This window comes from Macrotis lagotis, chromosome 8 (genome assembly GCF_037893015.1).
Source record: "Macrotis lagotis isolate mMagLag1 chromosome 8, bilby.v1.9.chrom.fasta, whole genome shotgun sequence".
NCBI lineage: Eukaryota > Metazoa > Chordata > Mammalia > Peramelemorphia > Peramelidae > Macrotis > Macrotis lagotis.
The window spans coordinates 53,997,391-54,024,091 of record NC_133665.1 but is presented as its reverse complement, the minus strand read 5'-3'; the positions used below and the strand labels follow the sequence as shown (position 1 = coordinate 54,024,091).

The following is a 26,701-nucleotide window of genomic DNA, read 5'->3' as shown; positions in this document are numbered from 1 at the left end:
TGGCCAGCATGGCTCTCTATCTGGCGGTGGCGGGGGGGGAGGGGAAGGCCCGTGCCACCGCGGGGCCGGAGCGCTCCGCGAGCTCCGGTGACCCCGGCGCCTTGCAGACCGCGGGAAGGCGAAGCCGGCCGAGTCCGAGGTAAAGCCTCCCTGCGGGAGCCGGGGAGGAGGGGCGAAGGGCGGCCGTCTTCAGCCGGATTCCGGCCCCTTCCTGCGCGGGCCGCCCTGTGGGAGGAAGGGATCCCCCGGCGCGGGCGCCTCCAGTTTTAGTTTGCAGGACGGGCGCCCCCTGCCGGCCTCAGTGACAGTGAGGAGCGCGGCCGCCGCGACCGCCCCCCGGGGCGTGATGCGCCCCCCCCAGCGCGGTGGCTTCTGGGAAAAAGCATCTTGCGGTCTCCGGCGGAGCCCCCCCGCGACATGTACGGACCGCTAGGGGGCGTCGTTGGAGAGACTGGGCGGCCCTCGGGGGCAGAGGAGGTGGACAGGTGCGCCTGCACCTGCCCGCCGGCCGGCTCGGGAGGCCAGTTGAGAGTTGGATGTGTACGCTTTCCTGGGACGTCCCATCCACATTCTACCTTTTTTCCCTCCTTTTTCTCCTTCTTTGTAATTTCTTCTTCCTCCTTCTCCTTCCCTTTCTTTTTTCTTCTTCCCACTCCTTCATCTTTTATTCTTTTCCTTCATCTTCTTCTAGTCTTCCTCCTTCCTCTTTTTCTTTCTTCCTCTTCCATCTTTTATTGTTTTCCTTCATCTTCTTTGTCTTCTTCCTTTCTCTTTTGTCTTTCTTCTCCCCGCTCCTTTATCTTTTATTCTTTTCCTTCATCTTCTTCTAGTCTTCCTCCTTCCTCTTTTTCTTTCTTCCTCTTCCATCTTTTATTGTTTTCCTTCATCTTCTTTGTCTTCTTCCTTTCTCTTTTGTCTTTCTTCTCCCCGCTCCTTTATCTTTTATTCTTTTCCTTCATCTTCTTCTAGTCTTCCTCCTTCCTCTTTTTCTTTCTTCCTCTTTCATCACTTCTTTTTCTTCTTTATTCAGATTCTTTTTTCTTTTTCTTCCTCCCTCTTCACCATTCTCCTTCTCCTCTTTCTTCAAATTTCTAGCCTGTCTAATCCTGGGAGAATGGCATTTCTGCTTATCTTGATTAGATTTGATTTTTCATGTTTCAAACTTTTGGGACAATTCAGTGATTTTCCCAAATATATCTCCAGTGGATTTGCATTACTGTATGTCTGTTTATTATTCTAGATTGATTGTTGTTAATTATCTTGTTGTTTCCCTTATTAGTTATTCCCTTGTTAGTCATTATCTACTTTTTCCCCCCCCTCATTTTTTTTCCCTTAGGTTTTTGCAAGGCAATGGGGTTAAGTGGCTTGGCCACACAGCTAAGTCTCTGAGGCAGGATTTGAACTCAGGGACTCCTGACTGCACCATGTAGCTGCCCTTCCCTTCATTTTTTTTTTTTTAGTTTTTGCAAGGCAATGAGGTTAAGTGGCTTGTCCAAGGCCACACAGCTAGGTAATTATTAAGTGTCTGAAGCTGGATTTGAACTCAGGTACTCCTGACTCCAAGGATGGTGCTCTATCCACTGTGCCACCTAGCCACCCACTCCCTTCATTTTTAAAAGCATATTTTAACTCAACTTGAGTTCCTTCTAGGATTTTTTTTTGTCTTCCTCTAAGTTATCCATTTATATGGTTTTTAATGACATTCTTGTTTTAGCTTTTTCAGTTCCATATTTTAAAAACTCATATTAGCACTCCATCTTTTATTATTATTATTATTTTGGGTGAGTTGTTTTCTTGTGTCTACATTTTTTTTCCTTTTCCTTGGTGATTTCTATTATTTTGTGAGGCACTTTTACCCTTGGATCTTTTACTCTATCTTAACTGGAAGACACCTGTTTTTGTATATTAAAGATAGCCTGTATATTACACATACACACACACACACACACACACACACACACACACTCCGCATATGTCTAGGAACAAGGTCTGATGGGGTGGCAGGGAGGGTCCCTGAGCACTCCTTGGCAAATCTCCTCTATTTAAAATAGTCTAGCTCCTATTGAATAGTCTATTGATATCAAATGATATCTAATGATATCACAGGGTGGCTAGGTCGCACAGTGGATAGAGCACCAGCCCTGAGTCAGGAGTACCTGAGTTCAAATTGGGCCTCAGACACTTAATAATTACCTAGTTATGTGGCCTTGGGCAAGCCACTTAACCCCATTTGCCTTGAAAAAGCCTAAAAAAAATGATCTTCACAATTTCCAATGTAATTAGAGACAGGTCAGTTTCTGATACTAAATATGGATGAGTCAGTCACTATAACATAGATTTTTTTTTTAAGCTAGGAATAATCTGAAAAGTCATCTGATCTAACTCTTTCATCATACAAATAAGGATATAGAGGCCCAGGAAAGTTAAGTAATTTACACAAAATCACAGAGATGGTAAGTTTCAGGGGTAGTGCCTCTTGATTCTCAGGTGAATGCTTTTTCCATTGTATTTTTTTTAAAAAAGATAGAGAGGTGCTTTTCTCATCTCCTGAGCAGGCTCCATTCAGACACCACCTCTCCCAGGTTACTTTCCTTTACTATTCCAGATTTATAGCATCCTTTCCCTTCCTTTTTCATACTTGGACAAGATTTTCTCCATGCTCCTTAAAACATTTGCTCATCCCATTGGTTGATCCCAGATCTACCCTTTGCACCTCATCTTCCAAATGTAGTTATCACAGTTTGTTGCTGCTTAGAGTTATCTGAATATGTGCCTCCATGTGAGCTCCATGAGGTCATAGCTTTCTGTCCCTCTCCTCTCCTAAAACTGTGCTGAGCTCTTTCTCCAGTTAAGAGTCTCAATCTACAAACTTGAGTTGGATTGCTTAGGCACTTGGCCAAGTTTCTCTGGAACCCTGACTCCTCCCAGCTTCCATTAGGGTCCTCATTTCCCCTCAACTCAATTAAGGTCTTCATTTATCCATTAAGTAGATTGTAAGAAGCCATTTATTTTTTCCTCCAGGCAATCTACAAACCCAGCTAATGTTCTTGCATTCTTACCCTCCCCCCTTTTTTTTTCAGTTCTTCAAATGTCTTTATTTGATTTCTGGGAAGAGAATTTAAGGGAAATGAGAATATAGAGATGGAGGTGGAGAGGCAAGGGAAGAGAAGTAGATAGGGTTATAACTATATAAATTTATGTATTTGTAGTGATTCCTAACAACAATTTACTATAGGGAACTGGGACCTGAACTTGAATCCTGGTTCTGCCAGTTAGCTTTGTACCTCATTTTCTTTATCTGTAAAATAAAGGGGGTTAGATTAGATAAACACTGAGATCTTGCCCAGCCCTGAATCTGATCCTGTCAAAGGATGTAATGTAAAAAAAGGCTGACAATCTTTCATTTTACCCAAAGTCAGAGAGAAATATAATTGCCCAGTTGGGGAAATCAGGTCTCCTGACCTGAACCAGCAGCCCTGATAAGTTACCTCACTAAAACCAAAAGCATATCAGCCCACCCTTGTTGTCCCTCCCTATTCTTCTTTGTCCTTAGTACCCCTCAGCCCACTCTTGTATTTAGCAAGATACTGAGAATAATTCTTATTTTACAGATTGGGAAAAGTCAACAATCATTTATTATGCTTTGGAAATACAAATACAAAAAAATACAGTCCCTACCCTCAAGGAATTTACAATCTAATAGGAGAGACTGCATATTTAGAGCTCTGGTGTCCAGGAGAGGGAGTTAGAATCCAACCTGGCTGCCTCCAACCTTTCCAATCTTCTTGCATTCTACACCCCTCTGGGTACTCTGAGATTCAGACATTCTGATTTGTTTGCTTTTCTTGAGTAATTTTATTTCATTTCTGTACCCTCTCCCTCTCATTTCTCTCTTTTTATCTTAAATGCCTTCTCTCTCTAGTATTCTTTGAGATTCAGCTGGGTTCCATTCATCTGGAAGCCTTTCCTGGGTTATTCCCTCCTTGCTTTGCTTCTTAGGTTAACTTCCATCTACTCAGTATTTATCTTGCATGTTCTAATCAATATATATTGTCTCTTGCATTAGACTAGAAGCTCCTTGAGGGCAGGGACTGTCTTTGCTTCTTCTTTGTATTCTCAGAACTGAGCCCAGAGTATGAAGCTTAGTAGAAGCTTGTTACTGATGGTGAGTGGCACCATAGGACCTTTGATTGTCATATCCTTTCTAGAAAACAGGCTGTACTACTGTTTCCTCCTCTGTAATCATTCAGTAAGGTCCCTTATTAATTCAACATTCAGTGACCTGTATCTGAGATAATAGCTTCCAGCTATAATACTGAATTTCTTCCCCCAAGAGTTCTGATGCAAGTGCCATCTTCTTTCCACAGTCAGAGATGCTGCCTGGAATCTCTTCCAGTCTCCTTATCCCTTCCAGTAGTACTGATGTAACTGGAGCCAAGGAAGGAGGAGCATGATTTGTTGAATGACCCATGGGAGTCCAAGACCCAATACTTGGACTCTACTTCCATCTCTGCTGCTGACTCCCTGGGTGATTTGGGGTAAGTTCTATGGTTTTTCTGGACCTTAGTTTCTCCATCCACAAGGTGGCCTTCCTGCCCTACATGACTGAGCTGTTCTGAATCCAGGAAAGGAAAGGCTCTTAAGGATGTAAATGGGTCTATGAAGATGACTCTTAATTCTCTATGCCAGCACTGCAGATAATTCCCAAGTCATTTCAATTTGACTTTATAACGTAGTTCAAAAGTAGTATGTGTGAGGCGGCTAGGTGGTGCAGTGAATAGAGCACTGGCCTTGGAGTCAGGAGTACCTGGATTCAAATCCGACCTCAGACACTTGATAATTACCTAGCCGTGTGGCCTTGGGCAAGCCACTTAACCCCATTGCCTTTAAAAAATCTAAAAAAAAAAAGTAGCATGTGATATAGTGGAAGGAGACCTTGACTTGTTTTCAGAAGATCTGGATTCAAATTCTGTTTCTTCCTTTTATTAGCATTCGATGTGGACAAATTATTTATCCTACCTAGTCCTGTTTTCCTCTTGTGTACAATGGGTGGATCATGCTTGATATAGGTTGGTTTAGGAAAAATTTTAAATCTTTTAAACTAAAAATCACTTTGGAACTGATGTTTTATTTGTGTTTGACTCTGTGACACTGTTTGGGGTTTTCTTGGTAAAGAAACTAGAATGGTTTGGTCATTTTCTTCTCTGCCTCATTTTATAGATGAGGAACTGAAGAAGCAAACAGTGTTAAGTGAGTTACCCAAGGTCACACAGCTGATAAGTGTCTGAGGCCAGATTTGAACTTGTAAAGATGAGTATTTCTGATTCCAAGACCAGTGCTCTGTTCACTGGAAAACAGCTGTTATTGTTGTCACCAGTGGCACAGTTTAAAGAATGTGAATGTATTGTCAAGAAGACCTGGGTTCAAATCCCACCTCTTGGTTCTAGCTGTGTGATCATTGATAAGTTACCTAGCTACTGCTAACTTATAGAAAGATTGTGATCCAAATTGGTGGACGGGGTTTCATACTGGGAAATCAGATGTATTTGTTTGTAAGGCACATTTCCCAGAAAGTGGGTGTAAGGTGTATTTATTTAATTCAGGTTCTATTTTCAGTCAACCTGGGTGAGTGGGCCATCTTAAGGAATCTTACTGTACAAAATCCTTTTGATTGTAAGGGATTGATGCCTCATGTATTGTAGTTTAGAAATTTGTTTAAATCAAATTTACTTAAAGTAAGTTCTTCCTGGGTAGCTCTTCCCTCTCCTGGTAGCTTCCTGCAGGTTTAGTTTTCTCTCCTTTTATTTCTGCAATAATGGGAGAGACAGCACATTTAGGACAGCATTATTGAGTAACTGCTGTTTCAGGTCCCTATGGTGGGAACTAGAGGGACATGACTGGAAGGAATTAAAAGTCTGCCCTCAGGGAGGTTGCAGTCTATAATCGTAGTTCTCATTTCTATAACACTTGAAGGCTTATAAATTGCTTTCTTCAAAATAATCCTTTGAGACATAAGATGTGGGTGTTATTACCTGAGAGGTAGAAGTAGACTTACTTAGGTCACACTTCCATTGAATGGTGGAGATAGTTTTTGGACTTGGAAGCCATGGTTGCTTGTGGAGCCAGAGGTCAACTGAAGTCTTAAGGTACGTTTACCTGTGACTATAAAGGGTATATTATCAAATTAGAGAGAAGCAACCCTTTCAGATGCTCCTCTGTATTCATCTAAAATGAAGGTGGGTGTTTCTGGGCACATACTTGCTACCCTTAGGGACTAAAGATAACCTGAATGGGAAGAACTGGTCTGTTGTCCCAACATTTTTTCACATCCACCACTGTGTAATTTAAAGTTAAGAATTACTCTAATTTCACAAGTTTTTTTGTTTTTGTTTTTGTTTTTACTTTTTGCAAGGCAAATGGGGTTAAGTGGCTTGCCCAAGGCCACACAGCTAGGTAATTACTAAGTGTCTGAGGCCAGATTTGAACTCAGGTACTCCTGACTCTAGGGCTGGTGCTCTATCCACTGTGCCACCTAGCTGCCCCCACAAGTTTTTTAATTCCTTCAGGATCAGTGAGTTTTGTGCAAGAAAAGGCCTCTTTCTGGGTCATTGGTTGTACCTTTAAATCCCATCTAAGTCATTTTTACAAAATCATGTTAATTAGTCTGGGACTTCTCCTACTATCTCTGCTTCTGGAAACTTAACATCATAAGATCTGACATGTAGTAGTAATAAATACTTGTTGATTGACAGAGGATCAGCTTGGAATTACTTATCCCTCATGGCAGAAGGAAGATAACCAATAGGTTTAGTAGGAGCATGATCCTTATCTTGTTGTTTGACAGGCTTCAAACACACCATGGAGCCAGGGTGCATGGAGAACCTCTCCATTCTCTACCAGAGCTCAGACTTCATCGTGGTCAATAAGCATTGGGACCTCCGCATTGACAGCAAGATGTGGTATGAGACCCTGACCCTGCAGAGTCAGCTGAAACATCGGTTCCCAGAACTGGCTGATCCTGATACCTACTATGGCTTCAGGTATGGAGGTGCTGATAAAGGCGGGGTCGTTGGATTGGGAGACAGAAAAATCTGGGTTCCAGATACTGTCACTAATATACTGTATGGCAAATGTGTGGCCCAGTGACCCTAGGCAAGTCACTTAACCTCTTTTCCTGATCCTGTTTCCTTCTATAAAGAGGAAGTTTTTCAAAGTTCCTTCCAACTTCATGGGTTTCTATCCTAATAAAAGTCATAGCAGCATCATTTTCATGATATATATATATATACACACACACACACACACACACACACACACACACACATATACATACCTTGTTCAAGTGAGATTCCCAATAAACAACTCTATGAAGGAGGTAGCTCAAATATTTACAGATAAGGATTCTGCAGTTCAAAGAACCTTGATGCAATGGAAAGTTTCTCAGATTTTGGTGTTGGAAGATTTGAGTTTCAGTCTGTGCTCCACACTTAATACATGTATGATCTTGGGCCAGGGCTCAGTTTCCTCATCTTTAAAATAAAGGGTCTGGCCTCGCAGTAAGTGATGTGTCAGCAGAACTGAGCGGTTGGTCTGCTGCCCCACAATCTGGTAATTTCTGTTGCACCACAGACCCCCTGCCTATCTCTGTTCTCTCTTTGCTCAGAGGAAAGTGATGTCTGTGGGTCTTGTGTCTGCCCCCAGGTTCTGTCACCAGTTGGATTTCTCCACCAGTGGAGCACTCTGTGTGGCTTTGAACAAGGCAGCAGCTGGCCGGGCCTACAAGTGCTTCAAAGAGCGGCAGGTCACCAAAGCCTACCTTGCTCTGGTATGTACCCCAGGTGGGGGGGTTAATGGGAGTGTCTGGTTATATATTGTTAGGTTGGGGGTGGTGTTTCATGGGATGGGAGAGATGCATGAGAGATGGGCTTGGCTTAGCTTATTGTGTCCTTGATGGCCATTCACTTCTGTGCCCTTGATAGTCATTCATTATCAGCGAGACTTTTAAAAAAAACAAAAAACTTTAGCCAGCCCCCAGCCTAACAGAGCTTTATAAGTTATCATAAAAGAAAGCTTGGGATGTTTGAGAGGAAATCCCTAAACTAGTCACATTGCTTCTTTGCTCAAAAGCCTTTAATTGACTTCCCATCCAAGTCTTCAGATGGCTCCCCATCTATGTTTTCAGTTGGCTTCCCATCCATGACTTCATGTGGTTCCATATCTATCCTTCCCTTCCCACATGGTTCCCAGTTCATCATAACTTAGCTTGGTATTCAAGGACCCCACAAAGTCATGTCCTACTTCCTTTCTTGCATTGTTGACCTCTCCTTTCCTACATCTGTGACATTCCACAATTGCAATAACTCTCCCTCCATTCCTTCTATCTGTTGATTGTCTACCTGTCCTTAGTTTAAATTATTTATTATAATATATTATAAACAGCACAAAATACTGCTTTTTTCATGGTTTTCCTTGATTAACCCCCTAGCAGGAAGTGATTCTCCCCCTTCATCTGAGTTTATAACACTTAGTTCCTCTCTTAAATATTCATTATCTGTTACTTATATTTATCTGCATGTATGCAGAAAAATCCTCATTGTCATTGTTATGGACCCAGCTTAAGCCTCATCTTCTCTGACCAGGCCTTCCCTGACCACTCTAGCCCACACTCCCATAGCGATTAATGATTGATACACAATTCAATACCTGATCACAAACTATCTCTTGTGGTGTGCTCTATTTTCAAATCAGATAATTTGCAGATATCTCCTCTCTGAGCTCCTTTGAGGAAGGTACCAGTTCTCTTGTTCTTCCCTCCTTTTCTTCTCCCTAACCCCACTCTTCCCTAGCACAATGCCTTGAATGTAGTAGGTCCTCAGTCAGGAGGGAAGGAAGACAGTGAAGTGAAGAGAGACAGAGTTGTCCTCTGGAGATTACCTAGGGAGGGACACTTTCCCTGTTTGTGTTGGAGGCACAAGGCCTACTCTGCCTATTATGTGACTGGTATTAACCAGTGGGACAAGACAAAAATATAGGTGAAATAGAGGTTGATACAAGTTGGAGGCAGTGGGGGAAGGGAACAAGCTTTTAAGTATCACCTACCGTGTGCTAGAGGTTGTACTAAGTACTTTGCAAATATCAAGTATTGATTGTTTGGCAATCATTATTTGTGTATAGGTGTTTGGAGAGATGGTGTGGAGCTACAGATGAGCACACTCGTGTTTAGAGAAGTCAGGTGACTTCCTCAAGGTGACACAAAATAAGTATCTAGTCGAGAATTAGAAACTTAAGTTTCCAAACTCCAAATGGGCACATTCTGGAGTCGTTTTTTTGTTTGTTTTGTTTTGGTATTTTGTGAATCTCCTATTTATAGTAGGAACTAAATTGCTGAATTGTTTTAAGGTATTCTCAGAGTGGCATGATTTCTTTATATTCCAAAGGTTCGAGGCCATGTACAAGAGAGCAGAAAGACTATCAACCATGCCATTGGGAAGAATACGACAGAAGGCCTGACGCACATGATGTGTATTGAAGGGACAGAAGGTAGGGATTTCAGACCTGCTCAAGCCTTTTCTCCCTCAGTTGCCCCAGTGTGGTCTTAACTTTCAGCCTAAAGGAAACTTTGAAGGTCTTCACATCCCTGCTTGATTCTTTTACCTCAGTTCTTATCTAATCTTGAATCATTGAATGGTTTTTGCCTCAAACAAACTGAGAACTGGCAGACCTTGGCTTAAAAAGACCAAGGTCTCCCACTCCATCCTGGGCCATCTCTGATCATCCTACCTATGTTTACACTGGACTCTGACCACTCTGGAGGAGGGAGTGAGACTGATGACTTTGCACAGCTCTGGCTCACTGAAATCCAGTTCAGTTGCAAGTCAAGACATCACCTCCTGATGTCATTGGTCTCTAGAAGGAAGGATGAACAACAGTAATGCTTTGGTTGCACAGCCTTGGACTATTCACATCCAGAGGTCAGGACCAAGGTCTGAATAGGGCAGCTTTTCATTCTGAAGGAATGGATTTCAGTTTCAGTTTATCACTAGGCCAGTACTGAATAACCAGAAACAGTTTTCTACTTCTGAAACAAGAATAAATTCTCAGGGAATCCATAGACTAAGGGTCCAACAGATAAACATGTTGTCAAAGGAAATGTTGTTGCTGAAAGGAAAAGGACATCCCAGGAATTTACCTGGACCTGTGGAGAGGAGGTGGGGGGGGCAGGGCAGATTCAGGAGGGCTGTCTTTTGGTTGACAATTCTGCAAACCAGGATTTGGTGCTGGGGAAGGCAGCTGGGCTGACCTGTGGGCATCCCATAGTCTCTTTTCTCACCCCCAGGCTGTGAAAATGCCAAACCATGTCTGACAGAACTGACAGTCCTAGAGCATGGGTTGTATGATGGTGATCCAGTTTCCAAAGTCCTCCTCCAGCCCCTCACAGGTAAGGTAGCCACTTCACAACTCACCTGGGCAGGGTTAGGGGAGATCTGAATATTTTGTGGTGAGCAGCTGAGGTACGTGGCAGCTTCTGGAGCAATTAGCTTTGTGTGTTGGACTGCTTCAAGCCTGGATGGTGACCAAGGTAACCTCCCTATTCAGGAGGCTTTAAATCTGTACAGCCCTGAATGTTTTTTAAAAATACTCTCATAAATTTCCTCTTAGTCAGTCCTCGTGCCATAACAGGAATTATAGTATACCTGTTTTTCATATAGGGAAATTGAGACTCAATGAGACTTGTTGACTTCATACCTTAGTATTCATAGCTTAAATGTTGCTTATAAATCATCTAGTCTACCTCATTTTTATCTATTTTTTAAAAATCTGAAAAATTCATTTTATTTTACCTCCTCCCATTGGGGGGAAAAGGGAGCAAAACAAAGGGGGGGGGGGAAGCCTTTGTAAGAAATAGGCATAGTCAAACAAAATGAATTCTTGTATTGTTATATCCAAAAATTATTTTTTATTCTCTACCTTGAACCTACCAGGATGTGAGTAGTAGTAGCATTCTTTATCATCTTTCTGAGACTTGAGTAAAACAAATTAATATTGTAAATGGAGTACCTGGGTTGAATAAGTGACTTACCCAGTAAGTGGCAGGACTAGAAGTCAAATCCAAACTTATTATATTATTGTTATTATCTGATATTTATTCAAGGTGTCCCAAAAGTCTTAATGTACTTTTTAAGGTTTACGAAATGCTTTTCATTTGATCCTCACAACAATCCTGTGAGGTAAAAGTTATTCCATACATATTTATACTCATTTCACAGATGAGAAGTGTGAGGCTTAGAGTGATTTGTCCATGCTTACAAAAGCTAGTTGTGTTGAAGGAAGAATATGAACTAAGGATTCCCTTAACTTTAACTCTTTCAATCCACATAAGAGTTGAGGATGTTGCATTTTTTTGTCTGATAATTAGTAGGTAGCTGAGCTAGGTCACAGTCGCACTTTAGTCCTGGGCTTTCTCTAGAGTAATGGAAACTGTGTAGAACACCAGTGGGGTATGAGATTGACCCCTCAGAAGGTAGGAAAATGGGTTGCATCTCACCCTCATTCAGTAGCCAGTATGTTTGATTCCAGCATCACTGACCACCCCTTTTATCCATCTTTCTCAACACCTCTGTCCTATCCTTTCCACCATGGTTTCCTTGGGCTTTCTTGGGTATCTGGGGGTGGAGAGGTAAGCTTATGACCTAATCATGACCCAGGCCCCTTAGTTATTCTTTCCCCCAACACTGCCACAACCTGGCCCTTTCTCACTCCAGTTGACACTGTGGCTGTGGTATGTACCCCTCAGTCAAAGCTACCATGATTCTTGCACTCACGTCACAATCTTGGACTAGACTTTTTTCTTTCTCATCCCAGAAAGCCAGTTACTTGACAAATTTTGCCCTTTCTATCTCAACTACATCTCTTGGTACCTATCCCCTTTGCTGCATTGATACAGCCACCAGCCTAGTTGAAGCTTTCATTACCTCTCCCCTGGACTATTTTCATAACTTCCTGTTTCCCAGCCTCAAGTCCCTCCCCTCTCCAATCCCTCTTCCATTCAGCTGCCAAATTAAAAGCTGATACTCTTAAAAGCACCATCTGACTCAATAAATTCCAGTGGTTTCCTATTGACTCAAGGAATATTTTTAATGTCATCTTTATCATATCCTTTCAAAATGTCCAATTTTTGCATGTTTTATAATGTACTTTTTCATTAATATAGTAATATATGTATATCATTTATTTTTTGAGTTTAAGACAATGGAGTTAAGTGACTTACCCAAGGTCACATAACTAGTAAGTAAGTGTCTGAGGTTGAATCTGAACTCGGGTCCTCCTGACTCCAGGACTGGTGCTCTATCCACTGCACCATCTAGCTGCCCCCATGTACCTCATATATGAATAAACAGATATATTAGTGATATGTGCTCCAATTTTTTTGCTGATAGGGGTTTAGAGCTTACTAATCTGGAAGGGACTTGGCGGTGAGTAGGAGGTAGCCTGGAAGATATGGGCAGAGGAAGCGAGAGACGAAAAAGGAGTGAAGAATTCTTTTGGTTTGTGAATGAATGTTGCCCATCCTGTTTAGCCAGAGGGTGGGGAAGAGGAACCTCCAGACCCTAGGGAAACTTGAGCTATGAAATGCCTTGGGAAAAGCCCTGGATTTGGCCCAGCTCTGACTCCACCAGGTGTATACCCTGCCCCCTCTAAGACTCACCTGTAAGTGTAAACAATAACATTTTCACTCCCTACCTCCCAGGGCTATTGTCAGAAGAATTCTTTAGCTGTTTCATTCAGTGTTTTTGGGTCCCAGTTGGTTTCCCTATCTGAAAAATGAAGGGACCTGAACTCAATGGGTCCCTGAGGTCTTTTCCAGCTTGAAACCTATGGTCCTGTGATCCAGACTTCAAGATTTTTATAGTCTGGGAAGATAGGATGACATCTCAGTAAAGAGGTGAGGAGGGACAATGGCCTTTGTCTTCCAAAGCCCCCATATTAGAATGAGAAGCCTCAGTGAAATCGGAAGGAGATTTCAGGACAAATCATAGGCCATTGTGACTTTGGGCAAGTCACTTTCTCTGACTGGGCCTTAGTTTCCTTTTGTGTAAAGTAAAGGGATGGGAGTAGGTTCTTTCTCAGGTTCCCTGCCAGATCAAAATGCTATGACCTTAAGACAGAGAGGTAACTTTTGGAGGTTGATTTCAGAAAGGGCAGCTGAGCCTTTCCCTGAATGCTTTTGGGCTAGGTTACCAGATGGAAAGTAACCAGATGACCCTGGCTCAGTTGTATTCTTGACATTGTGTTCTCCCAAAGGCCGGACCCATCAGCTGCGAGTTCACTGCAGCAGCAGTGGGCACCCCATTGTGGGCGACTTCACCTACAGCTTCAAGAAGGATAACCGCCCATTCCGTATGATGCTGCATGCCTTCTATCTTCGTATCCCCACGAGTGGGGAGCTCATTGAGGTGAGCACACCTGACCCCTTTGTACCTACGCTGGATGCTCACTGGCAGCCCCAACAACTGGTCCACCCCCTGGAACAAGTCATCCAGGACCTAAAGACCACAAGGGACCCAACCCCTGATGAAGCTTCACCTCTGCCCAAGGTTGACCAGGAGTTGATCAATCAGGAGGACAAGGCTAAAGAGTCAGAGGAGCAACGGGCCAGGTGCCAGCAGTGGTTGGCCGAATGGGCAGGGGAACCAGAGAACTGAATTGTGCCCCTTCTGCCTATTTTTGGAAGGGGGTCAGTGATGTGTCTTGAGGAAGTCCTGCCCATTCCTGGATGTGGAGCCTCTCTCTCTGCCCCAAAATTTGAGTATGATGGTATAGGGGCTTACTGGGAGGCTTCCCACTTCCTGTAGCCTGTTATCTCCAAGCCTGAGGGAGTTTAACATCAACACTATCCCCCAGGGGTTAGGATGAGCTGAGGTTTGGGCTTTAAGCTGGTGCCATAACAGAGACAGCTAACCCCTGATTCCCTACCCCTGGAGGTCTATAGTACAGGGACAGATGTTTCATACAGGCAGCTTGTGGTATAGTGAATAGAGCTCTGGGTCTGCAGGCAGGAAGACTTCAGTTCAAATCCAGTCTCAGACACTTATTAGTTGTGTGACCTTGGGCAAGTCATTTGACCTCTAGCTGCTTCAGTTTCCTCATCTGTAAAATAGGGATAATAATAGCTCCTGCCTCCTTGAGTTATTGTGAGGATCAAATGAGATATTTCCAGTGCCTGATACATAATATAGCCACTGTTATCATTATCATTGTTGTCATTATTGTTATCATCACTTTTCAAAATGAAGGAGGGGAAAACTATCTCTACTGAAACTGGGCTTTTCTGACCTGGAGGACAAAATCTCTTTTGCTGAAAATAAGCCAGTCAGTCCATCACTAATCTCTCTGTTTACAGTCACCCCTTTGATGAGAAAACTGAGATCCAAAAAGGTTACTTTCAAGGTCACATAGTTTCTAAGCCACCTTTCTTGATGCCTCTAGAGTGCCTGTACTTGGGGAAAAGACTTTTTTAAATCAAGATGGGATGGGGGTGGGGGGAGACAAGGGTGATTTTTTTTTTCATTGTAATGTAACATGGATGCCACATTCCAGATTTGCTTGGACCATCTATTACCATGGGGATGAAGGAGGGTTGGACGAGTTGATGAGGTTTATATAAAATGTTGCTGTACTCAGCTTCAGGTACTTGCCAACACTGAGCCATTGCTCACCCAGACAGGACAGAGCCTAAAGGGTTGGAGTGGTTTGGGGAGGAAAACCTTAGGAGTTACTCCCTGTGATAGACTGCAGACTTCTCTTTGACCAGGAGAGGGCACCAGGTGTCCACAGGTAGTTGGCACTCCCAGCTCAGGTTTTGAAGCCATTGATATCTGGTCCCTCCCTATCTTCACCTGGCCTCCAGCATTTGTCTAATTGGAAAAGACTCACTCTCCAGGATCCTTGTACATATAGGTTAGCTCTTCCTTATTTCCTGATAACCAGTCATTTACCAAGTTCTTTCAATTTTTGTTTTGTGAGCTGATCCATCCTTCTAGGTTCAGTTTTTTTTTTTTTTTTTAGATTTTTGCAAGGCAATGGAGTTAAGTGGTTTGCCCAAGGCCACACGGCTAGGTAATTATTAAGTGTCCGAGGTCAAATTTGAACTCAGATACTCCTGACTCCAGGGCCGGTGCTCTATCCACTGCACCACTTAGCTATCCCATTCTAGGTTCATTCTTTTTTTTTTTTTAAGGTTTTTGCAAGGCAAATGGGGTTAAGTAGCTTGCCCAAGGCCACACAGCTAGGTAATTATTAAGTGTCTGAGACTGGATTTGAACCCAGGTTCTCCTGACTCCAGGGCCGGTGCTTTATCCACTACGCCACCTAGCTGCCCCTAGGTTCATTCTTGATGCTACTACTCATTCGTTCTTGACTAGACTATTAAAACAGTCTCCTTACTGGTCTCCCTGCTTCCATTCTTTCCCTTTTAGTGCTTCCAGTCATATGCTTTATGCACACCTCTAATTGTCTCATCTCTTGCTGAGATTCTTTCTTGTCTCTGAGATGGAGTCCAATCTGCTGGTCCTGATACTTACAGCTTTTCGTGATTTGACTGTAAAGCTTTTGAACCTTATCTCCCACTCCCTTTTCTGTCTTTTAAACAGAATTATTCCTACCTATAGTACCTTGCTTGGACTTTATATTCTGCTGGAAAATGCCTTCCTTTTTAAAATCCCTCCTATTCTTCAAAACTTAATGCTACAGAGCAGATATTTAGAACTTCAAGGGAATTTAGAGCTCATCTAGTCTAATGACAACAATTTGACCCACCTCACAACTCACATAGCCAGCATCCCAGTTCTTACCCTCCTTGTCTTTTACCAGGACTATGAAATAGCCTCCTGGCAGGTCTTCTCTTGACTCAGATTTCTTCCCTTCTTGAATCCATCCTTCCTGCTGAAGTGATTCTCCCAAAGTTGTAAGTGTGACTGTGTCATTTTCTTACTCAAAAATGGTAGTGGTTTCCTGTTGTCTCTTAGGTCTGATGTATACTGGAGCATCAAAAGGTGACCCCAGCCTTATTAGCCATCAGTCCCTTTCCTGTACACTGACCCTTCTGTTTCACAAATATGATGCTTTGGTCTGGCTGTTCCCCAACAAGACTGGAACTGGCTCACTGCCCACCTCTGCTTCTTTGCACGAATTCTTTGTTCTTTTCAATACTCAGTTTGATCATCTTCTAAGTGAAGCCTTTCCAGATTTCTGCCCCCCACCCCCAGCCTGGCCTTTTCTCTTCTTATACAGGGATAATCCCCTGGGAATCTAGGAACCTGGTGGTCCTATACTCTCAGGGGGCCACCAGCCTGGTGGCCTTTGTGTAGACCTCCATCAGCTTTAGTCGAACCTTAGCTTTAGAATTCTCAAGCTCTGAAATCTATCTGAAAGTTGTAAGCAGTAGAGTGTATGAAGGAGAGTGATAGGGGAGGTAGAAAAGATAAGTCCAGTGACAAATGGCTGAAGACCTTGAATGCTTGGCAAAGGTGTTTGAACTTCACCCAGTAGAAAATGGAGGGCCACTGAAGAGTGCAGGAGTGATTACCACTAGCTATATGCTGAGGACAAATTAGTTTGACAGTGGTGTGAAGGGTGGATTGGAAGGGAAAGTGAAGGTAGTATGACCCCTTAGAGGTAGGGTTCTTATTCTTTTCTGTGTCTTGGATCCATTTGGCAGTCTGGTCAGAGAACTGTGAATCCCTCTCATAAAATGAAATACATAGGATTGCAAGGGAAACCAACTATAAGGAAAGAGTTGTGGTTTTCTCCCTTATTAGTCTGTGGACCCCCTGAAATCCATCAATGGATTCATGGACACTAGAGTGGGAAGGGATGAGAGTGAGGAAGGAAGAAAGAATCAAAGATAACAACAAGGATTAAGATTTGGAAGATCTAGTAAATAGACCCGAGTTTTTGTGTGAACTTGGATGAGTTACTTAATCCAAGCCTCATTTTCTTATTCTGTTTTTAAATGGTATTTAAGGTCCCTTCCATCTCTGGATCTATGATGGCAAGGGTGTATCAGTGAGGTTGATGGAGAGGGGGAAGGGACTGGGAGATACAGCCATCACAAACAGGTTTCTCCAGCATCAGGGACTGACCTTTTGTTACCTATATGGGAGATCAAGTTCCAATCTAAACTCTTAGTACAGGTATCTGTCTGGTCAGGTGCCTCAGGTAAGGGGAAGAGATCAGGACTGAGTCAGGGGAAAAAGCCAAATCCTTTAATAGTATATGCTTGAAAAACAATAAGCATATTTTTCAGTCCTGGGGCTAGGGAGGTGGCACTTGGTGGGGGAGGAAGGAAAGAAGGAAGGGGGAGATATTCTGTCAGAGCTCATTTTCCAGAGGAAGAAATAACCAAAGACCCAGAGAAAAGAACTCAGGATCATCCTGATTGACCTGTGGATCAGTGAATATTACAGAAACTAGATGGCAGGGCTCCAAACTCTGGGGCCACTGTGCCCTGCTATCTTCATTATTTTTATTACTATCTTGTTAAGGAAAGAAGGAAATTCAGATAAACAAAACAGTTTGGGAACCACTGTAATGAATTTGTTATGTACTTAAAAAAACAACCAAGCTGTTTATAATAAAGACCTATAATTTCACATACAATTGTGCTTCCTGGTATTTGTCAAGTCCATAATAATAAAGGTTTTTTTAAAGAAAGAAAAATTACATTATGACCTCTGCAACTATTGCCTCACTTTTATTAAAAATGAGATATCTCCCCATGTGCCATCTCTCTGACCTACAGTTGATGAAGGGCTGGATATCTGTTATTAGGGCCTAGAAGTTCATTTTCATATGGGATATTGACTGACTACTTCTAAGCTACTAATAGAAACACACATCCTTTTTTTAAAATTTAAAAAACATAGTACTTTTTCTGAATTTTCTAAAGCTTAAAAGGGAGGCTGTGTGAAATAGTGAAAAGAGCAGAAAATTTAAAATCAGAAGCTCTAAGTTCAAATCTTGACCTTGCCACTTGTGTGACAGTGGGTAAGTTAGTCTTCACTAAACCACTGTGCTTCAGTCTCCTCATTTGTACCATAACCTCCACATTCCTATCTGCCTTATCTTTTTTTTTTAGGTTTTTTTTTCTTTATTTTGCTAGGCGATGGGGTTAAGTGGCTTGCCCAATGCCACACAGCTAGGTAATTATTAAGTGTCTGAGACCGAATTTGAACCCAGGTACTCCTGATTCCAGGGCCAGTACCTTATCCACTACGCCACCTAGCCGCCCCTTGCCTTATCTTTTCTTCCATTAAAGTAATCAATCAGATGGCAAAGCTGACAATTGAACCCAGAAACTTAACATCCATTTGTCTTTCCTTTGTCTCATTATTTTCTACCTTATGCTCATCTGTGAAGATGCCATTGTTCTTCCATCACCAATTGAATATAAACTTGAAATGCTTAAATGAACTCCTTGCATTACCATCAACCCTTCCATTTGCCCTGAACACCACCTGGAATCTATGGGCAGGATGAATAACCATGACTGTATATACTACATAGAGCTAAGATTCACAAACTAATCCTGGTGACATGGAAAACATCTTGCCTTGTCACTGAGTCCTATGGTCTTCTGAGGCTTAATATTTGCCCTGTCTATAGATTCCTGAGCATTTTTGTTTGTTTTTGAAACTAAGGTGTTGAATATAATAGTTTTTTTAAAACGTCTGGATATAATAAAATGGTTTCATAATTCTTTTTTATGAAAATGTTCATGTTGTTTGTCAAGATCAAAATCACAAATAAAAATGGTTACTGTACAAAAGAAAAAAATCAGATGTCATTATCATAAAAAAAACCAAGAAAAAAATCATCTGTGTTTCAAAATGCATTCTTTATGACAGTATGGGTCATATTCAGTTATTAATTATAAATTAACATAAAGGGTATCTTTAAATAGAAGTCTTTCATAAGAGATATTCCACAGTAGACTATATTTTTACCATCAAACAACTAAAAGCTCTATATATATGAGAGCACACAAGATCCCACTTTACTTATTGTTTATTGATGATTAAAAGAGAAAAGATTCGGTAAGTTAAAGCATAATCTTCCATTAATATGCAGAATAAAATACTCCTCTGCTGATGGGATCAGAGAGAAGAAATCCTGAATAGATTCTTGTTTGATCAGTCATTTCAATTTTGTCTGACTCTTTGTGACCCATTTAGGGTTTTCTTAGCAAAGATACTGGAGTGATTTGCCATTTCCTTCTCCACTCATTTTACAGATGAAGAAACTGAGGTAAACAAGAAGTGACTTGCCTAGACTCACATAGCTAGTAAGTATCTGAGGCCTTTTATGAACTTTTGGTAGTTATCTCTGCTTCAGTACAAATGTCTGTGCATTATGATATCACCTAGTAGCCTCTTTGACTTTTACTATCTTAAATTGAAATTACTTGCATTCCATTCCCTTCCTATTTCAGTCACACTTCTTCCACCCTCCTCCAACATGGTACAATGGAAAGAGCAGTTGCTCTGAGGTCTAGTGACCTGGGTTCAAGTGCTGCCTTTGTGCAAGCCATTTAAATTTCCTGGGCTTTAATTTCCTCATATAATAAAAACTTGGAGTTCCTTACATTCACACTGGAAAGTCACAGGGCAGCTACGTCTTGTTCTTATGAAAAAAAGTGTTTTTGTATGACTGCAAATGTAATCTATTTTGAATTGCTTGTCTACTAAATGAGGGGGAAAAGGAGGAAGAGTGGGAAAGAATTTAGAACTCTATCTCACTGCATAAGACAACTATTTCTTATCAAAACAATCAAGCCTCATAAAATAAGAATCATCTAATCTAACTCCTTAATTTCACAAGTAAGAAAATTGATACTCAGAGAAATTAAATAATTTGCCCTTGATCATACAAGTAGCAAGTAGCAGAGCGAAGATTTGAACTTGGATTTTTTTTTTACTTAAAATCAAGTACTCTTTTAACAGTACCAAAATTTCAGGGGTGACTAGGTGGCATAGTGGATAAAGCACCGGCCTTGGAGTCAGGAGCACCTGGCTTCAAATCTGGTCTCATACACTTAATAATTACCTAGCTGTGTGGCCTTGGGCAAGCCACTTAACCCCATTTGCCTTGCAAAAACCTAAAAAAAAAATTTTTTTCCTTGATAAAGAAATTTTTTTGTGAATTCAGTTCAAACAGAATTTCAGTGTCTGGGCGGGTAAAGTTTTGGATCTTTTACATATTCCTGAAAACAAATTGCCATCAGACTTTCTGTTTATCTGCTGTTGTAAAAGATTTCTTCATTTCCTAACAAGAAATTTACTAGCCCGTCACATTTATCATCAGGAAAGGCCATGGATTTTGTGTTGCTGTGGGATTTAGTGTCTTATTTTAATTTTTATGGTTATTGTTCATTTGTTCAGTTATATCGGATTCTTTGTGACCCCATTATGGGGTTTACTTGGGAAAGAAACTGAAATGGTTACCATTTCCTCCTCCAGTGGATTAAAGAAAACAAAAGTTAAGTGACTTGCCCAAGGTCACACAGCTAATAGGAACTGAGGTCAGATTTTAATTTGGGTATTACTGATTCCAGATCCAGCCCAGCACTCTATCCACTAATCACCTAGCTGTCTCATCTTGTTTTAATTAGGAAGCAGAAAAATTGATTTGCTATTTCCATCCAAGTATAGTTTTTGACTTGGGCATGGATTTCCTTTACAATTTCTATAATTGTAGCATCATTAGTATTTATTTGCTAGGTTTCCATAATATTAAAACAACAAATCAATTTTGTCATTCAACTCAACATCTGGTCTTTTCCGTTTGACTCCTCCATCTCCTCTTGTCTTCTCTGTTTATACTTCAAAGTTTCTATTTGGCTCTGTTTTTTCATTAGGAGTGCTTAGAAGTTCTCTCATTAATCCCTATAGGATTATACTCAGTTTTTCAGAGTAAGTTATTTTTGTTTGTAAGCCTATATCCTTTTCCTTTTGAAATATGTTCCAGACCATCTGTTTCTTTAAAGTGATAGCTTCTAATTCTTATAAGATTCTGTTTGTGATACCTCAGTACTTGAATTCTTTCTGTTGGTATCATTTCTTTCACCTGGAACCACTAGATTTTGACTATAATAGTCATGGAAATTTTGATCTTTGAGTTTCTTTCAAGAGGTGACTGATGAATTCTTTGAATTGATACTTTTTATTTTTTACATTTTTCTGATTCTAAGAGATCTAGGAACTTTTTTCTTTTATGTTTTTCAGAAGGATGATGTCTGGAATCTGTTTTGTTTAATCATGATTTTCTTTCTTTGATTTATTTTCATGTCTATTTCCAGATAGTAGTATGAACAAGGTGAATAGGTAGATGAAGGTCTAGAGTTAAAGAGCAGAGGAGGAAGGATATGGAGGTGTCTTCTAAGAAGAGAACTGAGGAGCAGCTAGGTGGCGCAGTGGATAGAGCACCAGCCGTGGAGTCAGGGGTACCTGAGTTCAAATGTGGCCTCAGATACTTAGTAATTGCCTAGCTGTGTGATCTTGGGCAAGTCACTTAACCCCATTGCCTTAAATAAATTAAAAAAAATTTTTTTAAAGAAAATAAAGGCAGGGTTTATATAGGAGAAAAGCACATGCTGTACATGCTGGGAAAAGGGTGAGGGAGGTAAATCTCAGTGGAGTGACTTATCAGATCCCTTTTTGATAGAATAGCCCTTTTGGAGGGATAGTTTTTGATATATAGGTTCCAGGTGGCCCATAATAGGAGCTATTTATCTAGATAACAATCTAGATAATAGATAGAAATCAGACACAGAATATGCAAAGCCAGCACAGAAGGAAATAAAATTTGGCATAACATTTTTTTCCTCTTTCTAATATTTCCTCCTTTTCACTACCTCTGGGTCCCTTCTTTAGTATGCCCTGGATCCATAGTGACCTGGACCTGGACAGTGAATGACAGAGCTGCCAGTTGATACCTGTTCTTTCACAAGTTTAGGCCCTAGACCTGTGACCTTTTCTTGTTCTAGAACATAGCTCTTCCTTCAGGACATGCTCCTGAACAGACTTGGTCCCTGTGGTCTTCCCCAGTGTCTGCAGACCTCTGTTTGTTTCTTTGTGCCAACTTGCTTGGGAAAGATGACTTACAATGTTGTTTTTCCCTCCTTGGATTCTCCAATTTGGACTCAAGTCTTCTGTATTTTCTAGATCTAGTTAGAGTAGTTGTGGTGGGGCAGGGTGTTGCATGCCTTATTTATTCATGCTACCCTGCCATATTGGCTCTGCCTCTTCCATCCAGTTCTAATCTTCATCTAAATCTATGACAGGGTCTTCCCATTCACTTTCTAGGTCATCTTATAGTGGCACACTGTATCAAGAGCTAGGCCTGGAGTCTGGAAGACCTGAATTCAAATATGACTTTACACACCTTCTGCATGACCCTGGGCATGTCACTTAATTCTGTTGGCATCAGTTTCTTTACCTGTAAAATGAGCAGGAGAAAAAAAAATGGAAAATAATTCTAGTATCTTTGCAAGAAAACCCCAAATTCATTTTCTTCTTTGAGCCAGGGAAACAATCAGGGCTGCCATAATTTTCATATTTGTTTATAATGTTGAGAGAAGGGCAGCTAGGTGGTGCATTGACTAGAATCAGAAGAACCTGAGTTCAAGTCCAGCCTCAGACACTTAATAATTACCTAGCTGTGTGACCTTGGGCAAGTCATTTAACCCCATTGCCTTGCAAAAAAACACCCAAAAAAAGTTGAGAGAAGTTGAGTTCCAGAAGGGAAATGGTATGTTTATCCCTAGTCAAACTATAATAGTCAAATGAATGAGATTCTTCGAGTTGGCCTATAGAGGATTTTCTCCTGAGGAAGAAAAATCCATTTGAGAAATTGAATTAACATCAAAAGACTGCCTGCTAAGCATACAGTAGAATCAAAGGCATCTAATGAAGAAGGAAAAGTCTCCAGTTGGGGGGAGGGAGGGGAGGATTCATATGTAAATGACATATTTCAGAGCCTGGAGGCATTTCTTCACTGTAATAGCATACCCCTTAGTTTTTTATTTTGAAATACAAAAGTGATTTTTTTAAAAATTAGGAAGTGATCAGCAAGTAGCACTAGATTCAGTGCTATTTAAAATCAAGTTCCTTCCAGAAACTCATTATCTTCTTAGTCCTGGTTCCCCTGTGGTACATTGAGGATCACACATCTGCTGAAAAATGTTTGCATCTTCATTCTGTTCTTAAGTTTTGCTCTGGTTTTCAATAAGGACTACACTCCTCCCCAAATTTTCCCGTATTCTTTGCATTAACAAACATTCTCACCACTATGAAGTCTCAGATGAGGCATAAAGTCAGAACTCTGGGTAAAAGGCTTTTTTCCAAAGTGATCACATGCATAATACTTTTCTCCCCTATGAATCCTCTGAAGGTCTGATCTCCTCTGGAAAGACTTGCTACTTTTATCACATTCAAAGAACTTCTATCATGTATTAATTCTCTGATATTCAATACCCACCTAACATTGATGGGGGGGTTTTCTCTAGTATAAATTATCTGGTGAACAATAAAGTCTGATTTCCTGGTGAAAGTCTGATCACATTCTTTGTATTCATTGGATTTCTCCCCACATTGAATTCTTGGATGATGAATAAGGACCATAGTCCCACATTTCTGAAAATGTGGTTTTCCTAGGGTTTTAGTCCAGCATGAATTTCCTGGTGCTAGATAAGGTTCCAGTTTCTTATCAAGGCTTTCCTTTCATTATATTCATTACGTTTCTCTGTACTATGATTTCTCTGATGTTTAATGAGGTCTAAGTTATTCCTAAAAGCTTTTTAGCATTCTTTACATTCACAGGAATTTAATGAACTATGAATTTCCTGATGTTTAATTAGATCTGAGTTTATACCTAAATACTGTCCTACTTATCCTGCATGCATAGAGTTTTACCCCACCATGAATTCTCTGATGTTGACTGCAATAGGACAAAACTGACTCCTGGGGACCTGACTGGCTTCAGTTTCCCTGAGGCAGCTTCCTTCCTCACCCCCTCTGCCAATATGGGGTAGACCTGAACGAAGCTGCTCCTGGGACTTGATTGATCCTGACTTCCCTGACAATGCTTCCTGGTCATTTAGGGGCATCAAAAAGGCTTAGCCACATGCAATCTAGTCCTTTCAATCTTAGTGGGTGCCTAGTATCATGGACTTGCCATACCCCAATGACCTACTGACCAGATACATTTCCAGATGGAGAGGAGGGAGGATCACATCAAGAGAAGCTATGTCAGTGAATCCTCGTTGTAATTTCTTGTCTTGTCAGAGCAAAGTAAATCTCCTTAGTAAAATGGTCGATGACTTTTAAGTGCCTCATTTAATCCCAAACATAGACCTTGAATTAAAAGAGTATTGTTAAAATCACACCTCCAGTCTTGACAGAGGATTGAACCTCTGCATGAAGGTATTCCCCACATACATTGCATTCATATATTCAGGGGTTGGCAAACAAACTAAGAATGGTTTTTAACATTTTAAAATACAGTAAAACTATTTAAAAACATTTTTAGCTGGTGGGCTCTATAAAAACAGGTAGCAATTTAGGTTGACAACTTTTGATATTGTAATTTCTTTTCATTATGAATTCTCTGATATTGACGGGTTGTCTGAAAGCTTTGCCAAATTAACCATATTCACTATGAGTTCTCTGATGATGAAAAAGGTCTTAGCTCTCTTCATGAAAACCTTCATGACACTCATAAGGTTACTACTCATGCTTGTGAATTGATTCAAATTGAATAAGGAAAGTGGGAGTCCCACTTGAAAGTACCCTATACTCATCATAGTCAAAAACTTCTCCAAAATAAGTCCTTGGCAAAAAGCTTTTGGAAATTCAGATGATAAGTTTTCTAATTTGGCATCTCTGAAAATCTCCAGATTTGAAGTAGACACCATGTGATTTCAGTCAGTCTCCTATGATCTAGAGAGATGTTATTCCTGAATCTCTCCAGCATCATATCCCTATAGGGGATTGGCCCTACTTCTCAGCTGCTATTATCTGGTCTCCTTGCTTTTCCTTGGAAAAAGAATGGAAACCCTGGAAGAAGGTGAGTAGGGTTATGATTCCTGGATGTCTCGGAGCACCATTATCTCAATGTGCTATTTCTTAATTAACAGCCAGTTAAGAAGGGGCAGGGCAGGAGGAGGCTGCTGCTTGAAGGACTACCATTTCCTCCTTGTAACATGAACCTCCAAATAGAAAAACCGGTAGTTGCTAAGTCATTTAAGTCAAGTCCAATTCTTTGTGACCCCATTTGGTATTTTCTTGGCAAAGATACTAGAGTAGTTTGGCATTTCCTTCTTCAGTTCATTTTACAGATAAGGAAATTAGGCAAACAGGGTTAAGTGATTTGCCCAAGGTCCAAGTGTCTAAGGTCAGATTTGAACTCAGGTATTCTTGCCCCCAGACTTCACACAGTTCTCTGAGTTGGCTAGCTAACTGTAGATAAACTGAAAGATAATCTTTTATCTTTGAAAAAGGGCCCACTTAGTGGTTCTTTAAGTATGAAACACAGTGACCCAGCTTAGCTTGAAGAGCAATATGGTGTGGTGTTGCCTGAAGTTGGCTCTTTAGTTTTTAAGGTATTTTTCCTTAAATCATCTGAGCTTGAGAGTGTATGCATTGTAACCTCCATTTTACAGTTGAAGAAACTAAGACTTTTGCCTTTTATTTGTCCAAGGCCATGGGGCTAATAAGTGGTAGAATACAGATTGCCTGGCTCAGAGACCAAGTTTACAATCATCTCTCTGAATTAATATAGTACCTTACATTTCTAGCCTTTCACATAGATTATTCAATTTACAGGATCAGAGATCTAGAGGTGGAGGGGACCTCAGAGACTATCTATTCCAACCTCCTCGTTTTACAGATGAGGTGCTGAAACTTGGGATGATCAAGTGATTTACTAAAATTGTCAAAGGCAGGAAATGAATCTATATTCTCTAATTCTAGAGCCCTAGTAACTCTCTCTCTTCCCGCACTACCCAGCCATCCCATCCTCCTATCTATGAGATATCATTCCTGCTTCTGTTTTCCCAGTGAGAAGAGGGAGGCTTAGAAATGTTAATTAACATAGGTGCCTGTTGTACCCAATGAATTGGTTATCCAATGAGTACGGAACCTGGAAGCTAAGTCTTCTGATTTCTAGCTGTTTTTCTCTGATCCACATTGCCCTATTCCCCACTCCCTACCCCACATCCACCTGACCAGGTGGAATCTTCCTACGATGAGTCAGAGCAGCCTCTGCTCCAGAGTGAGCTGGATGCTTAACCACTGACACATTCCTATTCTTCTATTCCCCTTTGTCAGTGGCCCCCTCAGCTGTCCCTTGGAATACTTCCTCATGAGAGAGACATATCACAGCATCTTATCTTAGAAGGGAACTCAAATATGGCTCTCTTGAACCTCCTCTGGTGTCTGAATAGGGAAAGCACTGACCTTGGAGTTCCTCATACCCCCTGGGTGACCCTGTGGGCAATTCATAAGCCCTAATTTCCTCATCTGTAAAAATGAAGTGTCTCTAGCATTGTTTTTAAGCTATAATTCTTATTTGTAAATGGAGACCTTTCTTTTAATGAAAAAACCCAGACCACATTCTCATATTTAGTCCTCTGTACTTTTCAACA

General features: G+C 41.1%; 2 protein-coding genes across 2 annotated transcripts in view; both read left to right on the top strand.

The window, feature by feature from the left end:
- Nucleotides 1–37: 37 nt before the first annotated feature.
- RPUSD1 (RNA pseudouridine synthase domain containing 1) lies at nt 38–19,283 on the top strand. Its single transcript, XM_074197112.1, has 7 exons — nt 38–139; nt 4,368–4,538; nt 6,845–7,040; nt 7,702–7,825; nt 9,438–9,540; nt 10,337–10,438; nt 13,303–19,283. Exons 2-7 carry the CDS (start codon nt 4,463–4,465, stop codon nt 13,701–13,703), a joined length of 1,002 nt encoding a protein of 333 aa, XP_074053213.1. The 5' UTR covers nt 38–139; nt 4,368–4,462; the 3' UTR covers nt 13,704–19,283.
- A 4-nt stretch (nt 19,284–19,287) lies between these two features.
- The window catches only part of LOC141495591 (uncharacterized), an 81,653-nt gene continuing 74,239 nt past the window's right edge, over nt 19,288–26,701 (top strand). The window contains exon 1 of the mRNA XM_074197102.1: nt 19,288–19,342. The gene's annotated coding sequence lies outside the window, so the exon portion shown is untranslated. The remainder of the gene's footprint in view (nt 19,343–26,701) is intronic.

What these genes read in the sequence shown, in the direction of transcription:
- RPUSD1 (XM_074197112.1), top strand. Translation starts at nt 4,463, where the DNA reads ATGACCCATGGGAGTCCAAGACCCAATACTTGGACTCTACTTCCATCT. An exon ending in GACTCCCTGGGTGATTTGGG is followed by an intron (nt 4,539 to 6,844) that starts GTAAGTTCTATG and finishes GTTGTTTGACAG; the next exon opens with GCTTCAAACACACCATGGAG. An exon ending in GTGTATTGAAGGGACAGAAG is followed by an intron (nt 9,541 to 10,336) that starts GTAGGGATTTCA and finishes TCTCACCCCCAG; the next exon opens with GCTGTGAAAATGCCAAACCA.